General features: G+C 43.7%; 1 protein-coding gene, 1 long non-coding RNA gene and 1 pseudogene across 3 annotated transcripts; all 3 read left to right on the top strand.

Annotated features, from left to right (window-relative positions):
- Positions 1-1921: 1921 nt before the first annotated feature.
- LOC120682463 (uncharacterized membrane protein At4g09580-like) lies at positions 1922-4767 on the top strand. Its single transcript, XM_039964396.1, has 4 exons — positions 1922-2262; positions 3490-3760; positions 3935-4105; positions 4222-4767. The coding sequence occupies exons 1-4, from the start codon at positions 2102-2104 to the stop codon at positions 4381-4383; spliced, it is 765 nt and encodes a 254-aa protein (XP_039820330.1). The 5' UTR covers positions 1922-2101; the 3' UTR covers positions 4384-4767.
- A 473-nt stretch (positions 4768-5240) lies between these two features.
- Positions 5241-14488, top strand: LOC120681303 (annotated as a pseudogene).
- Positions 14489-15636: 1148 nt separating this feature from the next.
- LOC120683497 lies at positions 15637-19335 on the top strand. Of its 2 annotated transcripts, XR_005678812.1 has the most exons (4): positions 15637-16786; positions 16919-17388; positions 18107-19122; positions 19201-19335. It is a non-coding gene; the product is annotated as an uncharacterized LOC120683497 (long non-coding RNA). The 2 variants fall into 2 exon arrangements; XR_005678811.1 differs by lacking the exon at positions 18107-19122 and having other exon boundaries at positions 15655-16786.
- The last annotated feature ends 1764 nt before the right edge of the window (positions 19336-21099 follow it).

Raw genomic sequence — 21099 nt, 5'->3', positions numbered from 1 at the left:
AGCACGACAAAACACATGTTGGCCTCTATCTCTCCCTTTCTGTCCCGTATAACGTCATTCCGAATTTCAAAAAGAAAAAGAAAAACTTGTTCCGAGTCACTGCTGACTCTCCAAATGCTGATGGGTGGATTTTTTTTTCTTTTGAAAATGAAGATGGTTAGATCTCATGTGTCATGGCGAGATCTGTTTATAGACTGTTACCGTTGCAGAACAATTGCAACCACCCCCCTCTTCGAGCTGGATCCTAGGCACTGACAAACGCATGGAAACAAGCACATATTTTGTCCGAAATGCGCAAGTGCTCCACGACGCGCCACATCTACAACGATCGTGTCACATGCAGAAAGAGGAGAGGATCTCGGAGCAGTAGTTCTCTACGACTGAGCATGGCAGTGGCAGTTAGCGGTTAGCGTGGTGGTGGTGCGCCATGAGTGGGGGGAGACAGACAGAGAGGTGGTAGCCGGGGCTAGCGTGGTGGCCATGGCCTGGTGGTGGGTACCTGTAAACGAACACATGGGGGGAGGCCGCGGCCGGCCGGCGGGTCAAACGGCGACGAGACACACGGAGGAGGCCGCGTTTATTCGTCGTCGTCGTAGCTCCATGTGGTGTGGTCTCTGCGCTCAACTAACTGCTGGCCATTTCCCTCAAAATAATTCGTTCCTTAACTTCAAAAAAAAAAATTCGTTCCCTCACTGCCGGAGGTTGCAACTAGTCCCAGCACGAGGAGAGGAGCCACATGGTCGCGTGCCCACTGCCCGAGCAGCGGCCACAACGGCGCGGCGCGATGTGGCCGACCTCTCGGCCCCGGCGGTCCCAGTCGAGGTCGGGGTCGCCGATGAGGGCGTGTTTAGTTCGCGAAATTTTTTGGATTTAGCTACTGTAACATTTTCGTTTTTATTTGATAATTAGTGTCTAATTATTGACTACTCAGATTCAAAAGGTTCATCTCATCATTTCCAGCTAAACTATGCAATTAATTATTTTTTAAAACTACATTTAATTTTTCATACATGTGTCAAAAATTCGATATGACAGGAAATTTTGAAATTTTTTGGGAACGCCTGAATTGGGAACGAGCTAGCGGGCACACCCCACCACGACGCGTCGGCCAAACGGCAAACGGCCAGAGGCCAGTGCCAGAGCCCGAAGCAGGATCCGGCCGATTAGAAACGTGGAGCGAAACTGACGTGCTTGCTGTTTTCGACAGGCGATGTCCCCATCAACAGCATTTTCACGGACACCTTGTGAAAAGCACACGATATAAAGGTATTTTTCTTAAAAAAAAACATGTGAACCAGCTGGTGTTTGGTTAAAATTACGCAAGCAAGATAAGACTGAGCAAGCAACCGTATCAAACTGGCCGAAATCCGGAGGCCCCCAAATGCTACAGACCCAACAAAACCTGACCAAAAGCATGCTTTGTTTATCTTCACGCCAACGCCAAGCAAGCAACACGAGATGGGCAGCAGAAATTTATTCAGGAAAGAGCTAAGGTCTTATTTAGATTCCAAAACACAAAATATAAAAAAATTATAAATTGCTTGCATGATGTACTAAATGTAGTCAAAAAATAAATCGCATTACACAAATGGATTGTAAATCGCGAGACGAATTGAGCCTAATTAAAACCTGGTTGGACACTAATTGCTACAGTAATGCTACAGTTAAAAAGCTCTACTGATGGATTAATTAGACTCATTAGATTCGTGTCGTAGTTTACAGACGAGATCTGTAATTAGTTTTGTGATTAGTCTACATTTAATACTTCAAATATTAAAAATTTCTTTTCAAAAATATAAAAATGCAAAATACAAAATAAACTAAATACACCCTAAATAAACGAGAGAGAATATTCTATTTCAGCTCCCCTCTCCCTCCTCGCTCGTTTCCGGTATATTAAAACTCCGCCAAGAAAAGCAACCGGAGGAGGGAGGGAGGAGAGGAGAAAGAAAGGGTAGTGGGAAGGGAGGAGAGAGGAGGAGCCAGGGAAAGCTCTCTTCTTCTTCCTCCTCCTCCTCTTCCTCTCCAATTCCGTCCCTTGCCTCTGTCCTCCTCGCCCGGTTTCCCCGGTTTTTTGGAAGGGGAAAGAGGAGGAGGAAGGATGGGGAGGGAGGAGAGGTTCCCGGTGTGGGAGGCCGCGCTCGGCGCAGGGGTCGCCGCCGCCTTCGCCGCCGGGCTCGTCGGAGTCTACCTTTCCATGCCGGACTCCGACTACAGCTTCCTCAAGTTGCCGCGCAACCTCGAGGAACTCCAAATCCTCACGTACGTTTCTCGTGCCCCCGACCCTCACGCTCTTCATTTCTTGTTCCGGTAGGTGTCCTGTCAGTTTTGTTCACGAAAGCTTCCATCTTTCTTTTTTCTGGGGGAATTCCATTCAAGGTTTCCTATGGTAAATTGTCTCTGCCCTGTTTGTTTGTAGGACACAATTCTATTTTTTAAAAAAAAGATCGGACAGTTATTTCCATTTCATTTTACAAGGCAAATTTGTCTTGGTGGATCAACGGATGAATTTCTGTGCGAATCCCATCCTAAATGACATGCTTTTCGCAGCCTGGCATTTGTGGGAATGGAGCATTTGGTTGGTGGTAGTTTGTGGAATTAGTCAGTGGGTTTCTCGTGATTTGGAATGGATCTCAGCGTTAGGGGGTGTTTGTTCCAAAAAAATTCTACAGTACCATCACATTGAAAAAAAAACTAATTACACATTTTAACTGATTAGGACGAGACAAATCTTTTAAGCCTAATTAATCCATTATTGAATATTAATTACCAAATAACAACGAAATATGCTACGGTACCCAAATCCAAACTTTTTCACCAACTAAACACCCCCTTAGTTTGGTGGGCACTCTCATTTCCAATTTAATAAGAAGTACAGCATGGATCTGGTGAATTCGCGACTTGCGCTGCTGATTTCATTCATTCGGACCTGCAAACGGATGAATTGATTGTGTTCTAGACCAATATAAACTTTCCTTCAAATTAGGAAGATTGGATTTCTCAATAATAAGGCGTGCAATCTACAAATGCTGCTTAATGTTTGTGCTGTTAGTTGAACGATTTTAGATCTGGCAACCGATCAACTTTGAATTATAACCTGGTTATGCAATTCAAATCTCCATTTCCCTGGATCAACTTTTTGAAAAGGTAACGTAATCACGCCACTTTAACTATCATGTCACACTTTCGTTTCAGCTACAATGGCCATATGCTTTGGACTTGGTCTTAGCGTGTTCCGTGTGCCTTTGAGCTATGTATTGGATATTCGCACAAGGATCTGATCTGTCTGGACACGTCAGCTTTTTGTTTCTCATATTAATGATATGCACATTGCCTTCTTGTTTGTCCCTTGCAACTACTGAAATGGAAATGTCCTTTGTTTTTTAATTGCTGAATTGCAAGTTCAGATGTCTGCATACTGCATAGTAAATGCTACTACTGAAATGGAAATGCCCTTCGTTTTCTAACCATCAGTTGGTTTCTTTGCAGTGGCCATCTTGAGAACTATACTAGTGACTACACCCTACAGGTGTTGGTAGGTTATTGCGCTGTGTACATCTTCATGCAGACCTTCATGATTCCAGGGACAATATTCATGTCACTGCTTGCCGGTGCTCTATTTGGGCAACTCCGGGGCGTGGCCCTGGTGGTCTTTGCTGCCACTGCTGGTGCTTCTTCTTGCTATTTCCTCTCGAAGATGATTGGGAAGCCACTGGTGTTCTCACTGTGGCCAGATAAGCTCAGTTTCTTCCAGAAACAGGTAATCTCAGAGGCAACATTATTTGCTGTAGGTCTCACCATCTCACCCTACATCATTGTTCTGCTATACTTAATATTTTATTCTGAATAGCTCTGAGTATCATTTAGGCTATTTGATTTAAGATCCTCAGACTCTGGAGTTCTTTACTGAGAAGTAAATTATCTTTCATTTCAGGTTGCTAAAAGACGAGAGAAGCTGTTGAATTACATGCTTTTCCTCAGGGTCACCCCAACATTGCCAAATACCTTCATCAACTTAGCTTCACCAATAGTAGATGTCCCATATCATACATTCCTATTGGGAACTCTCATTGGTCTCATCCCAGCTGCTTACGTGACTGTGAGAGTAAGTTTTTATCTGAAGATACGATGCTTGTCTGCATGTTGCCCTGCATTGTGGTTTTTTTTGGTGGTGCTAATATACCAATTCTGCTCCTTTTTCCCCTACTGTCATTCATTCAGGCTGGAATTGCTCTAGGAGAGTTAACTTCGCTGAGTGACCTTTATGACACCCAGTCAATAGCGCTTCTATTCCTGATCGGTGTTGTTTCAGTCACGCCTGCACTGTTGGGCAAGGACGAGGCACAAGAAAAACCATCGGAAATGGCAGTAGGCGCTTCATGATCACCAAAGCATCACACAGTGTCCACCTCACCTGTATATGTCAGCATCCAGCAAGTAGTGGCTCCATTAGTTCGCATGGCTGCGCAGCTTGGCGGGACCCCAGCCCAAAGCTCGGCCATCACCCGCCTACGGAGGAACCTGTGTTGCCACCATCAGAAACATTATATGGTGGCCATTCACCACATCAGAATGAATGAACCTGGAAAGCAGAATGCCCGTTAGACAAGCTGCTCCAATGTGTAAACGAGCAGTTTTGCTCTGTTCAGATGGGATGGGACAATCTTCGTAGTTCGATCCTTGTATATTCGTAGTTCGATCCTTGTATATATATTGACCAGATTCATTCAATCCATATTCAGTGGTTCAAAGATGTTGCTTTGTCCAGCTGTTGTGTTCCTGTGAATTACTCGCTCCCTTTCGGGTTTCCCTTCTGTGCCTGACCGCTAGTTTGTTGTTTTTTTTTTCTTTTTCTCTTTTCCTCAAAAGCGCTACGCATCAAGAGGAAGAAAGGAGCACAGAACCCAAAGGTGTTACCGCCTGTAACCCGTCCTTTTACAAACTAGAGAGCTAACTAACTTACTCTTAAACTGTATAATAGTTAGCTTGTTGTGTCCGCTTCAAATTCAAAGTATAATAACCCAAACGCACTCAACTTTACGTATATGGTACTCGTATTCCACTTCAACTCCAATTCTGAGTAATCACATTTCTATATCTATTTCAAAATCGAGTAAGTTATAATTGCAAGGCATGCAAATTTCCCCCGAATTCAACCCAAATTTAGCCCAGTCGTTGAACATTGGAGTTCATCCACTTTTTCAAGTTAACCGCTTCGAGTCCAAGTCCTAACGAAACAGTTCGCGCAGAGGTGGGCGCTGGTCCTCGATTCGTGTCACAACCGTGACCAAGGCAGCGGTTCGGTAGGGCCACGGCGGCTCCGGTTCCAGCGGGGTTTGGCGAAGCGAGGACTTCGGCCAAAAAGCCAACAGGATCTTGGAGGCGGCGGCGGCGGCGAGGTACTCTCGGCGGCCGACCGTCGAAGATGGGGAAGCGGGACTTTGCGCGCGCGCGCCACGTGGCGTTCTTCGATGCCATGGCCACCGAGCTTCCCGGCGACTATGCGCCCCAGGAGGTCAACCACCTCACCCTCGGTTACTTCGCTGTCGGCGGCCTCTCGCTCCTTCGGGAGCTCGACCGGGTAAGATCCTGCCGCCGGCTCCACCGCGACGCCGTCTTCTATCGATACGCTTCAAGAATTACGTGGAAGTTTAGATGTTTGGAATTTTATTCTTCCAGTGATTTGTGATGTTCTGGATGCGCCTGCGTGCAAAGATTGGATCTTGATTACAGTTGGCAGGGGCATCCTGCGATTGTTTTGGTCGCAGTTAGTGTAACTTATTTGCAAAATAGCATAGATCTAGGCAGCAACGTATCTCTGCATTTGGAAATCGAGTTGCTATAGTAACATTCTCCTCCTGAACATACAATTTTCTTGGAAAGTAGCTTTAAGATGGTAGGCTGTTTTTTAATATATAATAGATATTAGATGGTAGACTGGTTAGGAAGGCAGCACCTAGTAGGAGGTAGAAGAGGAACATCCAAAGCTTGTGACAGAAAGAAAGTTGAAATAACTGTAGTTCTCTCTGTAATCCCAATAAATTGGGATTGGGACAATGAGTACAATTGAATTGTATTACGGTAATGCTAGGAACCAGACGTTCGATGGATCGGACGCCTATTCCCACCATTCCAGTCTCCCTCCCTCTCTGTTCCCTCTCCATTGACGACGATTGCAGGAGCTTGGGGCCGGCGGCGCCCAAGGCAGCAGCGGTGGCTGCCGACGAGCCCTTCGCAGCGGCGGCGGCTGCCGACGAGCCCTTCGCAGCGGCGGCGGCCAGACGTCCGATGGATTGGACGCCTGTTTCCACCATTTTAGTCTCACTCCCTCCCTGTTCCTCCTCCATTGACGATGGCTGCGGGAGCTTGGGGCCGGCGGCGGCCGGCGACAAGCCCTTCGCAGCGGCGGCGGCCGGCGCTGGCAGCGAGCCCGCGTGCTTGCTCGGCAGTCGCCCTGGATGCTCCTAAGCACCTCAAGCTCCTTAATCGACGGGCGCATCTCGCCGTTCTGCTGCAGACAGCGAAAGACCAGCTCGGCGACCATGGTCATCATCTTCTTCGTCGTCGGGTCGGCCTTGTAGCCCAAGTTGAGGTCCACCATCTCCCCAGCTCGCCATCCCCTGTTTTTGCTAGGGTTTGTCGCATGTTGCAAGCGAATGTTTCACGTGTTTCAAATGTTTTAGAACAATGTTGCAAATGTTTAATGCGGATGTTACAAAAGTAGATCTGAATGTTGCGATGTTGCACGTGTTTCAAATGCATGTTGCAAGTGTTTTATCTAGATGTTGTATTTTCATTGAGAGATTTAGAATGTTCCATGCAACATGAAACAGATGTTGCGGCGGGTTTTTTCCTCATCATTAATGGATGAATAATAATTTTTCTCAACATGTTTTGATGTTGGAAACACTGATTTTCAATGTTGCATATATGAGTTTTTCTATGTTGCAAACTCTGATTTTGAATGTTGCATGGACCGTCCGATGGGAGATATTCCCATCGGACGTTCGGGCGCTAGCAAGCCCGATTGTATTAAATAAATTAGTTGAAGAATTCATACTTGTAAGCACGAGTAGTATTCATAATGATAAATCCTGGAGGTGGCAATTGTGAAGATAGTGATAAATGCAGGAGGTTGCTAGTATGGAGATAGCAGAATACCACTTAGATGGACGGATGGATGACCGGGTGGACTTTTCGATATTTCTGAAGGCTTCGATGAGTGACACTAACATCTGACCTGTTAAGTTAATTAGTCTATTCTAGGTAGTTATGTCCTTTCAGGTGATTGAGACTGGGAGATACTATACAACTCTTCTTGAGATGTCATGCCTATATTCACCATGATTTGTTTCATGGGAAATACATGTACAACATTTCTGTCCAAAGGAATTGATGCTGTAGCAGCAAAATGGCACAAGTGCACTTAATGCTGATATTGTAGTCTAAATTTTCTGTCTTCTAGGTAGCAGTCGGTTGCGTAAGCAGTTGGGTGCTGCTTAGATGCTTACCTGACTAAGTTTATCCTAGTCAATTGTGATAGCTTATTATTTGCACTTTGTGAAGTATGCCTCAGATTTGGCATAGTCTGCTGAAGGAGTGAAATGTATCCTGTACACAGTCACAAAAGTTCCCGGTACGAAGGTACGCGGAATGGGGTACGTCGAACGTGGATCGACAATTTTAAGATCCCGGTTCTTTAGGTGGTATACCTCTTCGGGACGATTGGTACGTTAAAGGGAACCTGATCCCTAAATACAATGTAGCTATGAATAGAGAGGTGCAATCCTGAGATACTTGAATCGATAAACCTTTAAACACTATAAATTTATTTATAAATTATGAATAGTAGATACAAGATTATTAAACCATGTAAATGTTTATTATATAATTTTAGATTGTATATATCTGTTAAAAAACAAAAAATCCATTCTCTGTAGCATTTGGGCTGCAGGCCGCTAGGCCCATATAAGTAATGCACTAGGTCTCGAAGCCCATGAGTCCAACTCTCATGTGTGTTCCTCGAGAAAGAAGAAAAACAGTACAACCTCACGTTGGCAATATCGCACGCTTGGGAACACGTCCCACGCAGCGACCTGTCGTTCGTACCGCAGCGATCCCGAACTGCGATCTGGAACGGATGTCCTCGGGATGCGGAACTCCGCTACGTTCCGCGATCCTTGTGACTGTGATCCTGTAGTACTATTTCGGTAGCTTTACTTGTAAGAAGCAATGCAATAAACTGACTATTGGAGAAGTTCTGTATCTGTTTTCTTTTTCTCTAGGTTAACAAGGATGAAATTGCCAAATGGGTTTTGTCTTTTCAAGTTCATCCTGAGGCACATTGTGATGAGGATAATGGTATGTTTCCTTAATAATTTTTGTTTTAGAAAAACTACCACAATATCTAAATTTCCTATTTCAGCTGTACTATGCTATGTAACAATTTATATGTTTCTAGGGTCATTTTATGGATTCTGTGGTTCTAGATCAACTCAATTTCCTTTGCCTAATGTGAAGGTATGAGTGGCTAATAGTTGTACATTTTCACATTTATGTTTTGATATGTTTTTTTTTTTGTTAAATTTTGAAGTATGCTCTGTCACAGGACCCTTGCCACAATGGCAGTCATCTTGCAAGCACTTATTCTGCCCTTGCTCTTCTGAAGATTTTAGGCTACGATCTAGCAAATATTGATAGCAAGTCACTTTTATTGTCTATGAAAAAGCTCCAACAACCAGATGGAAGGTAGGTATTTAGGTTCGGTCTCCCATCTCACAGTTATTAGACTTGTATCCTGCTGCATCTGCTTACATTATCAAGAGAATAGCTTCACCCACCTTTTATTCTCTTTTATGATTTTTTTAATATCCTGCAGTTGGTTCCCATCCCTGATTGTTTGAGTTTGAGGAACATTTATGTGTGCTACCTTTTTCTTATGCTGCACTCAACTTTTTTATGCACTAAATCATGTTGTCTTATTGAAACATACTTCACATTAGTTAATGCCACCTTTGCATATTTTTACTTTTGGCCTTAGCAATGCTTTTCTATGCATGCATTCTATAATGGTTCTTGCCTTCTGCATGTGATCTTGCTTATCTGTGAGCTTTTGGTTGGTTGTTATTCAGCCCAGGAGGCCTCCGTTTTATGAACAACATGTCTTTTTGAATTCATTGATTTACTTGACAAGCATCTTTCTGTAGCTTCATGCCTACTCACATTGGTGCGGAAAAGGACCTGCGCTTTGTGTACTGTGCAGGTGAGAAGCACTGTCCTTTGTTTACGTTAATTGGAATCTTCTGTTGATATAACTTAGTGCATATGATCTGCCTTTTCAGCTGCAATCTGCTCAATGCTAGATGACTGGACAGGAATGAACAAGCTAAAGGCCAAGGAATACATTTTTAACTGCCAGGTTGACTTTTAAAAGTTTAGAATGTAAGTTTGAGATTGCAAAGGCCATTCAACTGCAATGCCTAATTCTTGTTGCTACTATATGCAGTCATATGATGGAGGCTTTGGCATGGTTCCTGGTTCCGAATCTCATGGTAAGTAATTTCATTTGACATTTTGACATGATGCTTTACCTACTTTGTTTGTCGATGACATTTGGTAATTATCATTTGGTTATGTGGCAACTGAGTTTAATATTTGCTTGCTACTTTGCAGTGGACTTTTGGTTCTCATTGTGTTTGTCTTTGTGTTAGCGAGACAGGTGGAGGAACTTATTGTGCTGTTGCAGCTCTCCATCTAATGGGCTTTGTTCAAGTCGATTTGGCATCTAATTTAAGAGAATCTACATCTATTGACATACACATGCTCCTTGATTGGTGTCTTCAGGTTGAAATCGTGCTCAATCACATCTCTGCAATTATATGTCAAAGTTTCCGTCTTATGTGGTTATAGCTATAAGACATTTCTTATCTGCCATGTAAATATGACATTTTTTCTTTTGCCCATGGTGGAGAAAGAAATAGAAAAAGAACAATGACAAAAGAAAGCGATGGAATGTTAATAAGAACTGCATTTCCTTTACAACTGTTGTACCTTACAAAGTGATTGCACTATTATTGTTAAGAGACAAGTGATTGATGGAGGATTCCAAGGGAGAATAAACAAGCCCAGTGACACCTGCTATGCTTTTTGGTAAGTTTATTTCTCCCATCTGTGTACTAGTTGTCTGACAAGCAACAAGAACCATAGCTAATTTGCTTGCTTCCATTTCACTTCACAGGGTTGGTGGTATCCTAAAGATCATTGGCGCTTACCATTTGATTGATCATTATGCTCTTCGGGAATTTTTGCTGACCTGCCAGTCACCTGTAATGACTAATACCTCTTCTCTCTTCTGTCAACTAAGTTACATTCTCAAATTGGTCATGTTGTTTTCTTATTTTTTCCTGACTTAGTCTGCCTTTGATGGCACAACAGTATGGAGGCTTTACAAAATTTCCACACAATCGGATCCCAGACATCTACCATTCTTACTACGGCCTGGCTGCCCTTTCCTTGTTGGAAGAGGAAGGGCTTGAACCCCTATGCGTTGAACTGGGGATCCTCTCTGCTGCATTGTAGAAAGTTGCATTTCTAGCGAATCTGATTAATCTGCAGTCTTCTGGAAAGACAAGTCTTGTAATATAGTACCACATACAGGCAATATCCGAAAGGCGAGGAAGTAATTTAAAGATGGAGTATGTCTGTTTTTATCAGTGTGCTTCTTTGGGTGGTCAGGTCATGTAACATTAGTTTGGGTGTTCTAAAGACGTGTGATAGTTTGGTTGTAAAGAAGTGCAATTGACATGCTAACTCAACTGTCATCCTCCAGTTAGTTGAACTAATTTTTGACAGTTGAGTTGGCTGAACGGTTTAATTATAACTTGGAGGGCTACTCGAGTATTTGATATTTCTGGTGCATATAACTATAGGGCTTGCGAGTACTGACATTAACAGATTTATACACATTTGTTTTAGTTGTACACATTTTAAACATCTGCACGCTCTTCACCTGTTGAGGTTTAAGAGAATCAGCTGGAGCCCTGTATCAAACAAACAAAACAACTCTGCTGTTTTGATCGCAGAGTTGCCATTGCACAGATTGATGACTGCCTAAGGATCAAGAAATATATTTTTCTTGGACAGCTGAAAGAGAGAATACAAAGGGCATGGTCTTTTTTTATATATAAAAAAACAAGGGCGTGTTCATTGCACTCACTGCATTTGCTTGCTGGTCACACGGATGGAATTGGCGAGCGGGGCGGGCATGCAGTTGTGCAGCTGCAGCGGCCATAAGCCCATAACTGCCACCCCCAACCTGCCCACCAACCTGATCCGATCCCAATTCATTTCCGAATCAAAAGCGGGCAGCTGTTGGCCGGCTGCTGCCGACTCGGATAGAATCCGACTCCGAGGCCAACGCCTCCCTCAAATAAGCCAACGCCTTCTCCCTTCGCCTTCCTCTCTTCGCTCGACCCGGAAAAATGCTACGACTCTTTTCATGATTCAACCCAGAATTCCTAGTTTCCTCCTATAAGTTCCATTGTCTGAATCTGAATAACCTTATAAGTTCCATTATCTGAATCTGAATGTCCTTAGAGTATAACCTAGTATTTGATGGCATCTGATGCACGCGTTCCTCCGTGTGCAAGCCAATTCAGGACCCCGGTCACAGTAACCCTTCGGTGTTTTCTTCCTCTCCGCGGCTCCGGGCGTTTTCTTCCTCTCTGCGGCTCTGGGCGTTTTGTTCCTCTTAGCGGCTCCGGAGATGGCGGGCGTCGGCTCGGCGGTGCGGCGGATCTACCTGGCTGTCTACAATTGGATCGTCTTCGCCGGATGGTGCGTGCTCCCTTCCGCTGCTGTTCTCGCTCTTGCTTTGTTGCCCGTTTCTTAGATCAGACGCGGGTCCCTGATTGGGATCCGGATGGTCCGTGCTTCCTTCCCTTGCTGTTCTCGCTATTGCTTTGTTGCCCGTTTCTTGGATCAGACACGGAGTCCCGTTGGTCTGACTGGGATTTCCTTGGATCTTGGGGTCTCGCAGGGCGCAGGTGCTGTACTACGCGATTTTGGCGCTGTGGTCGAGCGGCCATGAGGCTGTCTACAGCGCTGTCGAGCGGCCGCTGCAGTTCGCGCAAACAGCCGCCATCATGGAGGTAAGCTTCGTCTCTTGCTTGTCACATTAATTTTTTTTCCAAGGTACTGTTTTAAGATTACGAGTATAGCGTTGCTTACTGCAGCTGCACAGCTGCAGCAAGCACTACCGCACGCAACCATAAGGTACACTTATTGCATTTCTAGTTAGAAAGAAGTGTTAGATCAATTAAATCCAAATTAATATAGATGTTAGTGAAACACCACTCGATTCAACTTCACTTATGTGTTTTCTGTGCAAGATAGACTTTTATGTTAAACTTCTTCTATCATTATATTTTTCATATTTATTAGTTTCCTTATGATTTTGTACATGGAAATTATAAGGTACTAACAATTTTGTATTTTTTGATGGTGCTTTATGCTGCTGCTGCAGATTCTGCATGGACTTGTAGGTATGTCGCTATTCTTTTATTGCTTACAGAAATTATATATATCTCCTATTCCTAAAAACTTTATTTTCTAAAAACAATTTTTTATCGAAAGCATCATGTTTAGATTAAATAACAATATTTTTTATCCACTCTTTTGATGCTCTTCATTTTATCATTGTTGAAATAAATCTTATGCTCTTTGAAGGTCTTGTGAGGTCTCCGGTATCTGCTACTCTTCCACAAATTGGATCCAGGTTGTTCCTTACATAGGGCATCTTGTGGAGTTTCCCTGAGGTATTGTTCACTACCAAGTATTCATATTTCTTATATGAGATATCCTTTCTGTTTGAATTTACAAGTTCTGTCTTATTTCGTTCTTGAAGTTTAAAGCTTCTATTTGTAACTTTGAACTGTAAGTTAGATACCTGTTTCTAAGCATGGTTGTTTTGCTAGGACCTTGAATTACGATGTTCTATTTAGGTCTTAAGAGAGAGACATGTACCAAATGTTGTTGTGACGATAGGACAAGTAAGCTGACACCATCCAATTCTGTAGGTTTTGTCTGATAAAATGGAATGTGTAACTATGAGTGAGCATTGCACTAACAACTAACCTGATTAGTTGTTGTCAAGCATATTAGAAATGGATACATAGTGATTTTATCTTTTGTGTCACTATTTCCAATTTTGTTTTATGGAAAGTAAACACTCACTTGGTTTCTTAACAATATGGACCTTGTTTTGCAGACCCGTTTCCACATTCTTGTAACTACTCTGGTCATAAGCTGGTCGATCACAGAGGTACTTATTGCTTGATGTGATTCTTCAATGTACTCGCTCGAAACTCCTAGAGCTCAGAATGTAGCGCTTAAGTGCATGATGCTAAAACCTAAATACTAGCACCTTATTTTTTGCATTTCAGAGTAACCTTATGAGAAACTGTTGTTTACCATAGATCATTAGATACTCTTTTTTTGGGATGAAGGAAGCACTTGGATTTACACCTTCATGGCTCCTATGGCTGAGGTTGGTGCTCATGAAGAGAAAAAAAATGCATTTCACAATTTTCTCTAAATTTAGAGATTGTTTACTATATTATTAATAAATTTCTTTGAAGCGTCATGTTTAATTTTTGTGCTATTGATTGCTTGCAGGTATAGCACCTTTATGGTCTTGTATCCTACTGGTATCTCAAGCGAGGTTGGCCTGATTTGGATTGCCTTACCATACATAAAGGTGAGTGGGAAAAAAACATGAAGACCTCAATGTTGTTCGTCTTGTAACTGTCATTTTAGCTGCTCATTTTATTGGTGACTGATTTCAGACATCGGAGAAATATTGCTTTAGGTTGCCGAACAGATGGAATTTCTCATATGATTACTACTTTACATCCATTCTTGCCCTCATGATCTATATTCCAGGTAACCCTTCCCTTCTTAGCTTGTTTCTTTTTGCTATTAATATTCTAAGCAATTAGGGTCTTACAAGAAGGTGCATTGTTTCGCTTCGGTTGCAGGAAGCCCGCATATGTTCACCTACATGCTCTCTCAGCGCAAGAAAGCTCTATCGAAGGCTAAAACTGCATAATGCTGCTAGGTGCTTCGTAATAGAATGCATTGTGTGATGTCTCAATGTGCCTCAACAGAAGTTAGTGACTGGGGATTGTTAGAATAGAACTCTTCTCATGACTTCACGGGGTGAATTTCCATGTCGATTTGATGCCTTCGTTAATCCCTCATACGTCTGATACAAATGTCTGTTGTTGTACCTGAAATGCCATGTTAATTCGATTTCCTCCCCCCCCCCCCCCCCCCCCCCCCCCCCCCCCCGATCAATGCTAATCCCTCGTACTCGTACATCTGCCGGATGTGCTGTTGTACTGTGTCAATCGGATTTGCGTTTTAGACAACAATGCGTGATTGATGTTGTCAGACAATAGCTTATAAATGTATTATGAATAAGTTTTTTTCTATACGCGCGTGTAATTACTCCCTTCCCATTCTCAACATGCTCAAAGCCTTACTGGGTCTACAGCCGCTTCCTCAGTATCCAACAGTGGAAGGCTAACAAAGTAAAAAAAAAAAACAGTGGAAGGCTAACGGATTGTTTCAACAAACTAATTAAAAATGATTAATTAGCTCTGAGGCAGCTGTATTTTCAGCTCTACCTGCATGCACGTGTTTGACCGCAACCTTGCTAGCATGTTTATTTGTACCCAAAAAACTATTTTCCAATTCGTAAGGGATACGTACAAGTACTTCTGGGTACATATCTCCATACACGAAAGCGCGTCCGCGCTCGGGCGATTCCCTAGCCTCTCATCGTGCCACATCATCGAAAAAGATCGTGGCCGTCGATCCGGCGACCAACGGCCGGCGGCTGGCCGAACCCCTCGTCCCCGCGGTCTGCTCCTCGCGGCCGCTGGCCGAGGCCGCCCCCCCCCCCATGCGCCGACCGCCACCGCACGCCGCGCCTCCCGCCGGCCACCATGCGCCCCTCCCCAGCTCCCTCCGCCGGCAGTGCCGCCCCACCCCTCCTCCCTCCCCGGCTGCACCTCCCCGGCCGCGACGCCCCTCCCCTCCTCCCTCCCCGGAGCCGCGGAGCTGTGCGGCGCGGATGGGCCTCGCTCCGGCCAGCTCCCGGCGGAGGCGAGGCGGGCGGAGCAAGGGCGGGCGGCCGGCGAGCGCCCGGAGCAAGGGCGGACGGCAGCACGCCGCTCATATCCACCTAGAACTCAAAGATGCCCGATGCAGATCCATGGCCAGCGGTGGCCTGCCTTGGGGTGCTCTCCTCCCGTCAGGGCTGCAACGGCGATGCTGCTCTTCGTGCTGCCGGGCGTCCGCGGCTTCTACCTGCAGGTGACGCCCACGTTAAGCCTGCCCTGCCATGGAATCTTCCCTCACTCAGAAACTTCACTTTTCCCCTTTCCCTTCCAGGTGAGCCTACCCTGCCATGGAATCTGCTCTTCAGTTTGCGACGCCCCTCCCCGAAGCCGCGGAGCTGTGCGGCGCGGATGGGCCTCGCTGCGGCCAGCTCCCGGCGGAGGCGAGGCGGGCGGAGCAAGGGCGGGCGGCCGGCGAGCGCGCGGAGCAAGGGCGGACGGCGGCGCGGGACCTCGTGCGGGCGGCGGCGCGGCCTCGAACTCGGCCTCGACCTCGGCCACGGCGGGGCCCGAGGGGAGCCCCTTCAAGCGGCTGCTACAGGTCGTCGTCGCCGTGTTCCGGAAGAGAAGGTGGACGTGCCGGAGGATGCCGGCTTGCTCTACCACAACAAGGAGCTCGACGCCCCCATCGCCGGGGGGCCGCCGAGCGTGCTGCGGGCGAGCGGGTTCGGGTGCTGCTGATGGCCCCGCCCCTCTCTAGGCCATGCCGGCCATACTGCTCTCATGCTCCGAGGTACGCAATAGCATGCACTCCACCTGTTTGCTCAAGTGCCTATGGGAGATGGAAATCAGTTTGGCCTAGGAGTAGCATGCTGTAGGATCCATGGATCAAGGTTAGACATCTCTTTGGATTATCACTGGCTGATCCAGTAGGTGCATACTGATCTATCCATGCTAATTGAAAGTGTAGTGAATGGTGATTAGCACATGTGTAGTACTCCAATATAGACTGAACATTCCAGTTGACCATTTCTCAATGATGAGAAGCTGAAATTAACTGCAACAAGGTGGACGGAAGGCGATCATGATGGAAGTAATAATTTGATTAAACAGTGGTTTTTAGTGTATGGGGTCCCAAGAAAATACAGAAGTTCGGTGGAGTTATATCAAGTTGCTTCCGCGTTTGGAGTGTTGATTGATGTGGACGAGGAAAGTTTCAAAGTTGGGGATAAGGAGCCTATCAGTCTGAAGATAGCATTAACAAATATTGACGGTGCTCCATTCTCCTATCACTACGTGGTTGGATGGCCTTCCAGAATGGTCATGTTAACAGTACAAGCAAAAATAGATTCAGAGAACAGCAGCCATAGCACAAGGACTGTAAATTCAGCAGGCAACCACATGTTGGACTTCGGAGATTCCTCAGATAAGGAGCATACAAAGGAACTTAAAGCAGCACAAAGTACACTGCTGGAAGATCCGGCGTGTATTGAACAGTCAAGATTACATGATGGCAAGACCAAAGAAAACAAAATAACTACTCCAGCAGCCACAGTAAACAACTCGAAGGAAACAACAATACAAAGTTCAAAACCTGAAGGGGTGCAATCGATATGTCTAAAGTCTAAACTCAACAAGAATGATTGGAGAAGACCGTTTCAAAGGTGAACGACCATGATTTTCTTGAGGTTTTTATCTTAATAAACATCTATAGGTGAATGTACTGGGTACTGTAGAACTATGTGCTCAATATTTTTGTTTTTTGAGATCATTTTTTTCTTCACATTGCCTTGAAGGTATATTAAACCCTCCTATCAAGCATGTATACACAAGGAGAAGTAAGAAGCAGCAAGTTACTGAAGCAATAAACAAAAGCTCATTGAATTAACTGGATTAAGGAATGAGTCCAGAGAGCAGTAATGCTGCAAGGATTGGGGCTTCAGAAATGGAATGCAAGATGGAACTGAAGATGGAAGAAATGACTCTAATGGGAGTAAGAAAAATGTCTGAAGAGGTTGGAGCATGCAGGGAGAAGGAAGACAATAGTGTCATTCTACCCACCGCTACAATCAACTTTAAGGAGAAGAAAATATCAGAAGACAGTTCAAAAATTGAGATAGCGCAATTAGTCACTACTACGCACATAAAGTGGAAGACAATAGTGCCATTCTACCCGCCACTACAATCAACTCTAAGGAGAAGAAAATATCGGAAGACAGTTCAAAAATTGAGACAGCGCAATTAGTCACTACTACGCACATAAAGGGTGAGTTAGAATCCCACACATGCATTTAATCCTATATTTGTAAATTTTTAAACAAATTGCATAATTTTAATTTAGATGAAACATGCGTCAATGTAGTTCACTAATGATTTATAGGGTTCAGGATTTAAATTTGGTACCTAATTTGGAAAAGGATAACTAATCATCAACTTTGGTATCAATTTGTTAAATGTAAATGTGGCAACAAACTGTTGTGCAATATCTTGATAAAATCACATGTTTCAAGGCACAACAGCAGACCAAATTTCAAATTTCACAAGTGTAAATATATATCTAAATTCTATGTCTTCATTCTGTCTTCATTCTACCTCTTTGATAAATTTGCTTTGCTAGCTGTGCTAAATCTTAAAATACTTTGTATATGTTAATAGTATTTTAACTCTTCCTAAGATATTTTTTGAAAAGACTGATTTCTCTATGATGGGCTTGAAATAAGTAATGTGGGTATTGCTCAACTGCTTTTAGTGAAAATTAAACTTTGGCAATGTTCCTGAATGAACTTTTGTAAAACAGTTTCATTTCTCAGAGGTTTGAATTATAAAATATTTTATTATTAGATATCTTTAACAATCGAAACCTGGGTTATTTCGCGGGCGGTGGATCGGTCCACGTACCTACTTGTAACTCTGAAATGATCCATATTCCTTGTAGGTGTATATATACACATGTTGCTATCTCAAATGTTCTATATTCCTTGCAGTTTTACATATACACGTGTCTTATGACTCATCTATTCTGGTAGAAAATGACATTCCCTTACTTCATATGGGGATCGGTATGTTGTATTTTGTAGAGCATTGCCCCTTGTCATCTTTATGATCTAAATAAAATAATACGAAATTACCATGTATTGTTATTTACTTTGTCATCTAAGAATTTAAGAGACATGGTTATTAGATTAATGAATATAGTTTTTTTACAATTAATAAATATACACTTTTCAGAACTAAAAGCAATCAAAATGCCAGCCATATGCTTTCTAATGATCGTCTATTCACAAAAGGGCATTGTTTGTGCGCCTTCGGAGTTCGGACCACATGTACAAACTCTGCTTCTTATTAGTTAATGCTGGAATCATTCCGGATTTCTTTTCATAAAAAAAATGTAGAGACTAAAGCTTTACTTAAGGTAAATGATTGTGAAGCTTTTGTTATCACAAAATAAATTTTCTTTTCTGCACATCAAGCTCCAAATTTAGTTTTAATTTCATTCTCCAGTTTCGAGTAATCACAAGCATTGGTACAATAATATTGGGCGTCATTTTTGCTAAAAAAAACTAATTTTTGACCACAGTAGTCTGCTAAAAATTCCATCATCACTTGCATTAATGTAACCATTGACCTTTTACGTGCTTTGGCGGGTTAGCTAACCAGCCCCTTCACAACTTAGAAGGTGTTTCATTGTCATGAAAGTAGCCACTCCTATGTCCAACATTTCACTTGTATCTTCAACCTCTGTATCTACACAAAGATAAATTGTGAAAGGAAGACATTTTAGAAGTCTTTCTAAAGAAAAAGTGAAAAGCAAGTTTCAAGAGTTCAAAATGTCAGCTGCGGAGCTGCAGTATGTACCCCCAATATTTGATTCCTCGCATTCTATAGCTTTTTCAGCCCTAAGCCTTTGTGGTTCCTGCTATGATTTTTTTGATTGCGACCTTTGTCAGATCAGTTCCAAAATACCATGTACAGTTTTGAGGTGAGAGCATCATGATCCAAGGTGTGCGGATAGTAGTCACTCTATTAATACTATATTTATTATATAGTAACAGCTATTATTATTTTCATCCTTCTCCAGTGCAACTTCTTCCGAGGATGATGAGTTTTGTCACATATAAGGATGCAGCTTTGTGATGCTACCTGTCTTTGGCTTCAGAGGAGAGATTTATCAGAAAAAGATATTGCACATGTATTACTTAGTTTTGCTCTAATATTGCTATAGTAGTCTACATAAATTGGCAGTGACACACACTGATAATTCACTAAATTTGTCCTCGGTTCAACTATTGTTGCTGATAATGCCATAATGCAAAATGAAGTGTTGACTGGGTAAGTAATCCTAGGCTTACCAACTCTGGTGGCGCGGCAATGCCGCGCCTGTGTTTCTAGTATACTTAGTTCACCGATCGAGGAGTTTCAGGTTCACAGATGCACGAGCAGGGAGGGCAAGCTCCGATCCGGTAAGTAGAACAGTGGATCGATGGTGCTGTACTGTACATCCGTGGAGATTCGGACAAGTTAATTATGGTAACATTCATACTTGTTCAACGGGGAGTTGCCGGTAACAGATGACTGCACGAGCGGCGCGAAACCAGCGCCGACCGCCGATCGACACGTCCAGCGGGTAGAAGGGAACGGAAGAGAACGCAGATGACGAGTACGACACGAGCGGCATTTGCTTAAAAGTATTTTTCCTTTTTTAAATATATACATGTAGATGTTAACATTTACTTTCTTCGTTCTAAATTATAAGTCATTCCAAGAATCTTGGAGAGTCAAATCATCTCAAAGTTTGACCAAAATTATAGAGCGAAACACAAAAATTTATGATATCAAATAGATATACTATAAAAATATACCTAACAAAGAATTTAATGATATTTAATTGGTATCATAAATATTATTTTTCTATATAAATTTGGTCAAATTTGAATTTTTTTGACTCTCTAAAATATTTAAAATGACTTATAATTTGGAACGGAAGAAGCATATATATGTAAAAAAAGCCCTAACCACATGTACAGGAATTGTATAGGAATTGGATCGACCAAGTCACCATCAAGCTCCTCAATTTCGACAGGCTCAGTGCTTACCACTGAAATGCTCATATTTTCGACCATGTGCTTGGAACTTTTATTTGTAAAGTCGCGAAAGGGTGCCTAGTCGGATTGGTTAGGTGGTCTCAATAGCACTCCTCAGATCCTGAGTTCGACTCTAGTGGGAGCGAATTTCAGACTGAGGTTAAAAAAATTCTCTCGTCTGCCTACACGCCAAAACACATGGAAATAGGTCCCGGCTCACCCCGGCTCGCTCTCACACTGGTTACGGTATGGGTTACGTCGCCCTGAGGTTAAAAAAATCCTCCCGTCTGCCTACACGCCAAAGCACATGGAAATAGGTCCCGACTCACCCGGCCCGCTCTCGCACTGGTTACAGTATGGGTTACGGCACCTGAGGTTAAAAAAAATCATCTCGTCTGCCTACACACCAAAGTACATGGAAATAGGTCCCGACTCATCCCGGCCCGCTCTCACATTGGTTACGGTATGTGTTACGACGCCCCGCTCTCACACTGGTTACGGTATGGATTATGGCGCCCCTGTGTAAGTGTGGGGTAGGAGTTCGGAGATTTTCTTAAACTGCGTGAGAGGTGTGTAAAGTTCGGAAGTTTTCTTAACCTGCGTGAAGATTTCTTTTTCTTACATTAATGTCCGCCTTCGCTCCTCCCGGCGGCCGACCACTATGCTCATATTTTGCATGCTCGTATTCACAAAAGTTGGCTCGCTTAAACGCTTGCAGATATGCCATGGCTAACTGTCGGCCCGTGCCGGTGCTGGCAGGGAGTCAGTGTCGCCCACGGACGCGGTCACCATAGTCAAGGCCATTCGCGGAGGCCCAGCAGAGGCCGCGGCGGTGAACATGAAGCGCGCTGCGGTGATGAGAATGCGAGGGGAGCTGGTTAGGTAACGTTTCAATC

This window comes from Panicum virgatum, chromosome 7N, assembly GCF_016808335.1.
Source record: "Panicum virgatum strain AP13 chromosome 7N, P.virgatum_v5, whole genome shotgun sequence".
In the NCBI taxonomy this organism is placed as follows: Eukaryota; Viridiplantae; Streptophyta; class Magnoliopsida; order Poales; family Poaceae; genus Panicum; species Panicum virgatum.
Note: the sequence above shows the minus strand (reverse complement) of the source record. Positions and strands in the feature narration are given on the sequence as shown.

What these genes read in the sequence shown, in the direction of transcription:
- LOC120682463 (XM_039964396.1), top strand. Translation starts at nt 2,102, where the DNA reads ATGGGGAGGGAGGAGAGGTTCCCGGTGTGGGAGGCCGCGCTCGGCGCA. An exon ending in GAGGAACTCCAAATCCTCAC is followed by an intron (nt 2,263 to 3,489) that starts GTACGTTTCTCG and finishes GTTTCTTTGCAG; the next exon opens with TGGCCATCTTGAGAACTATA. An exon ending in TCAGTTTCTTCCAGAAACAG is followed by an intron (nt 3,761 to 3,934) that starts GTAATCTCAGAG and finishes CTTTCATTTCAG; the next exon opens with GTTGCTAAAAGACGAGAGAA.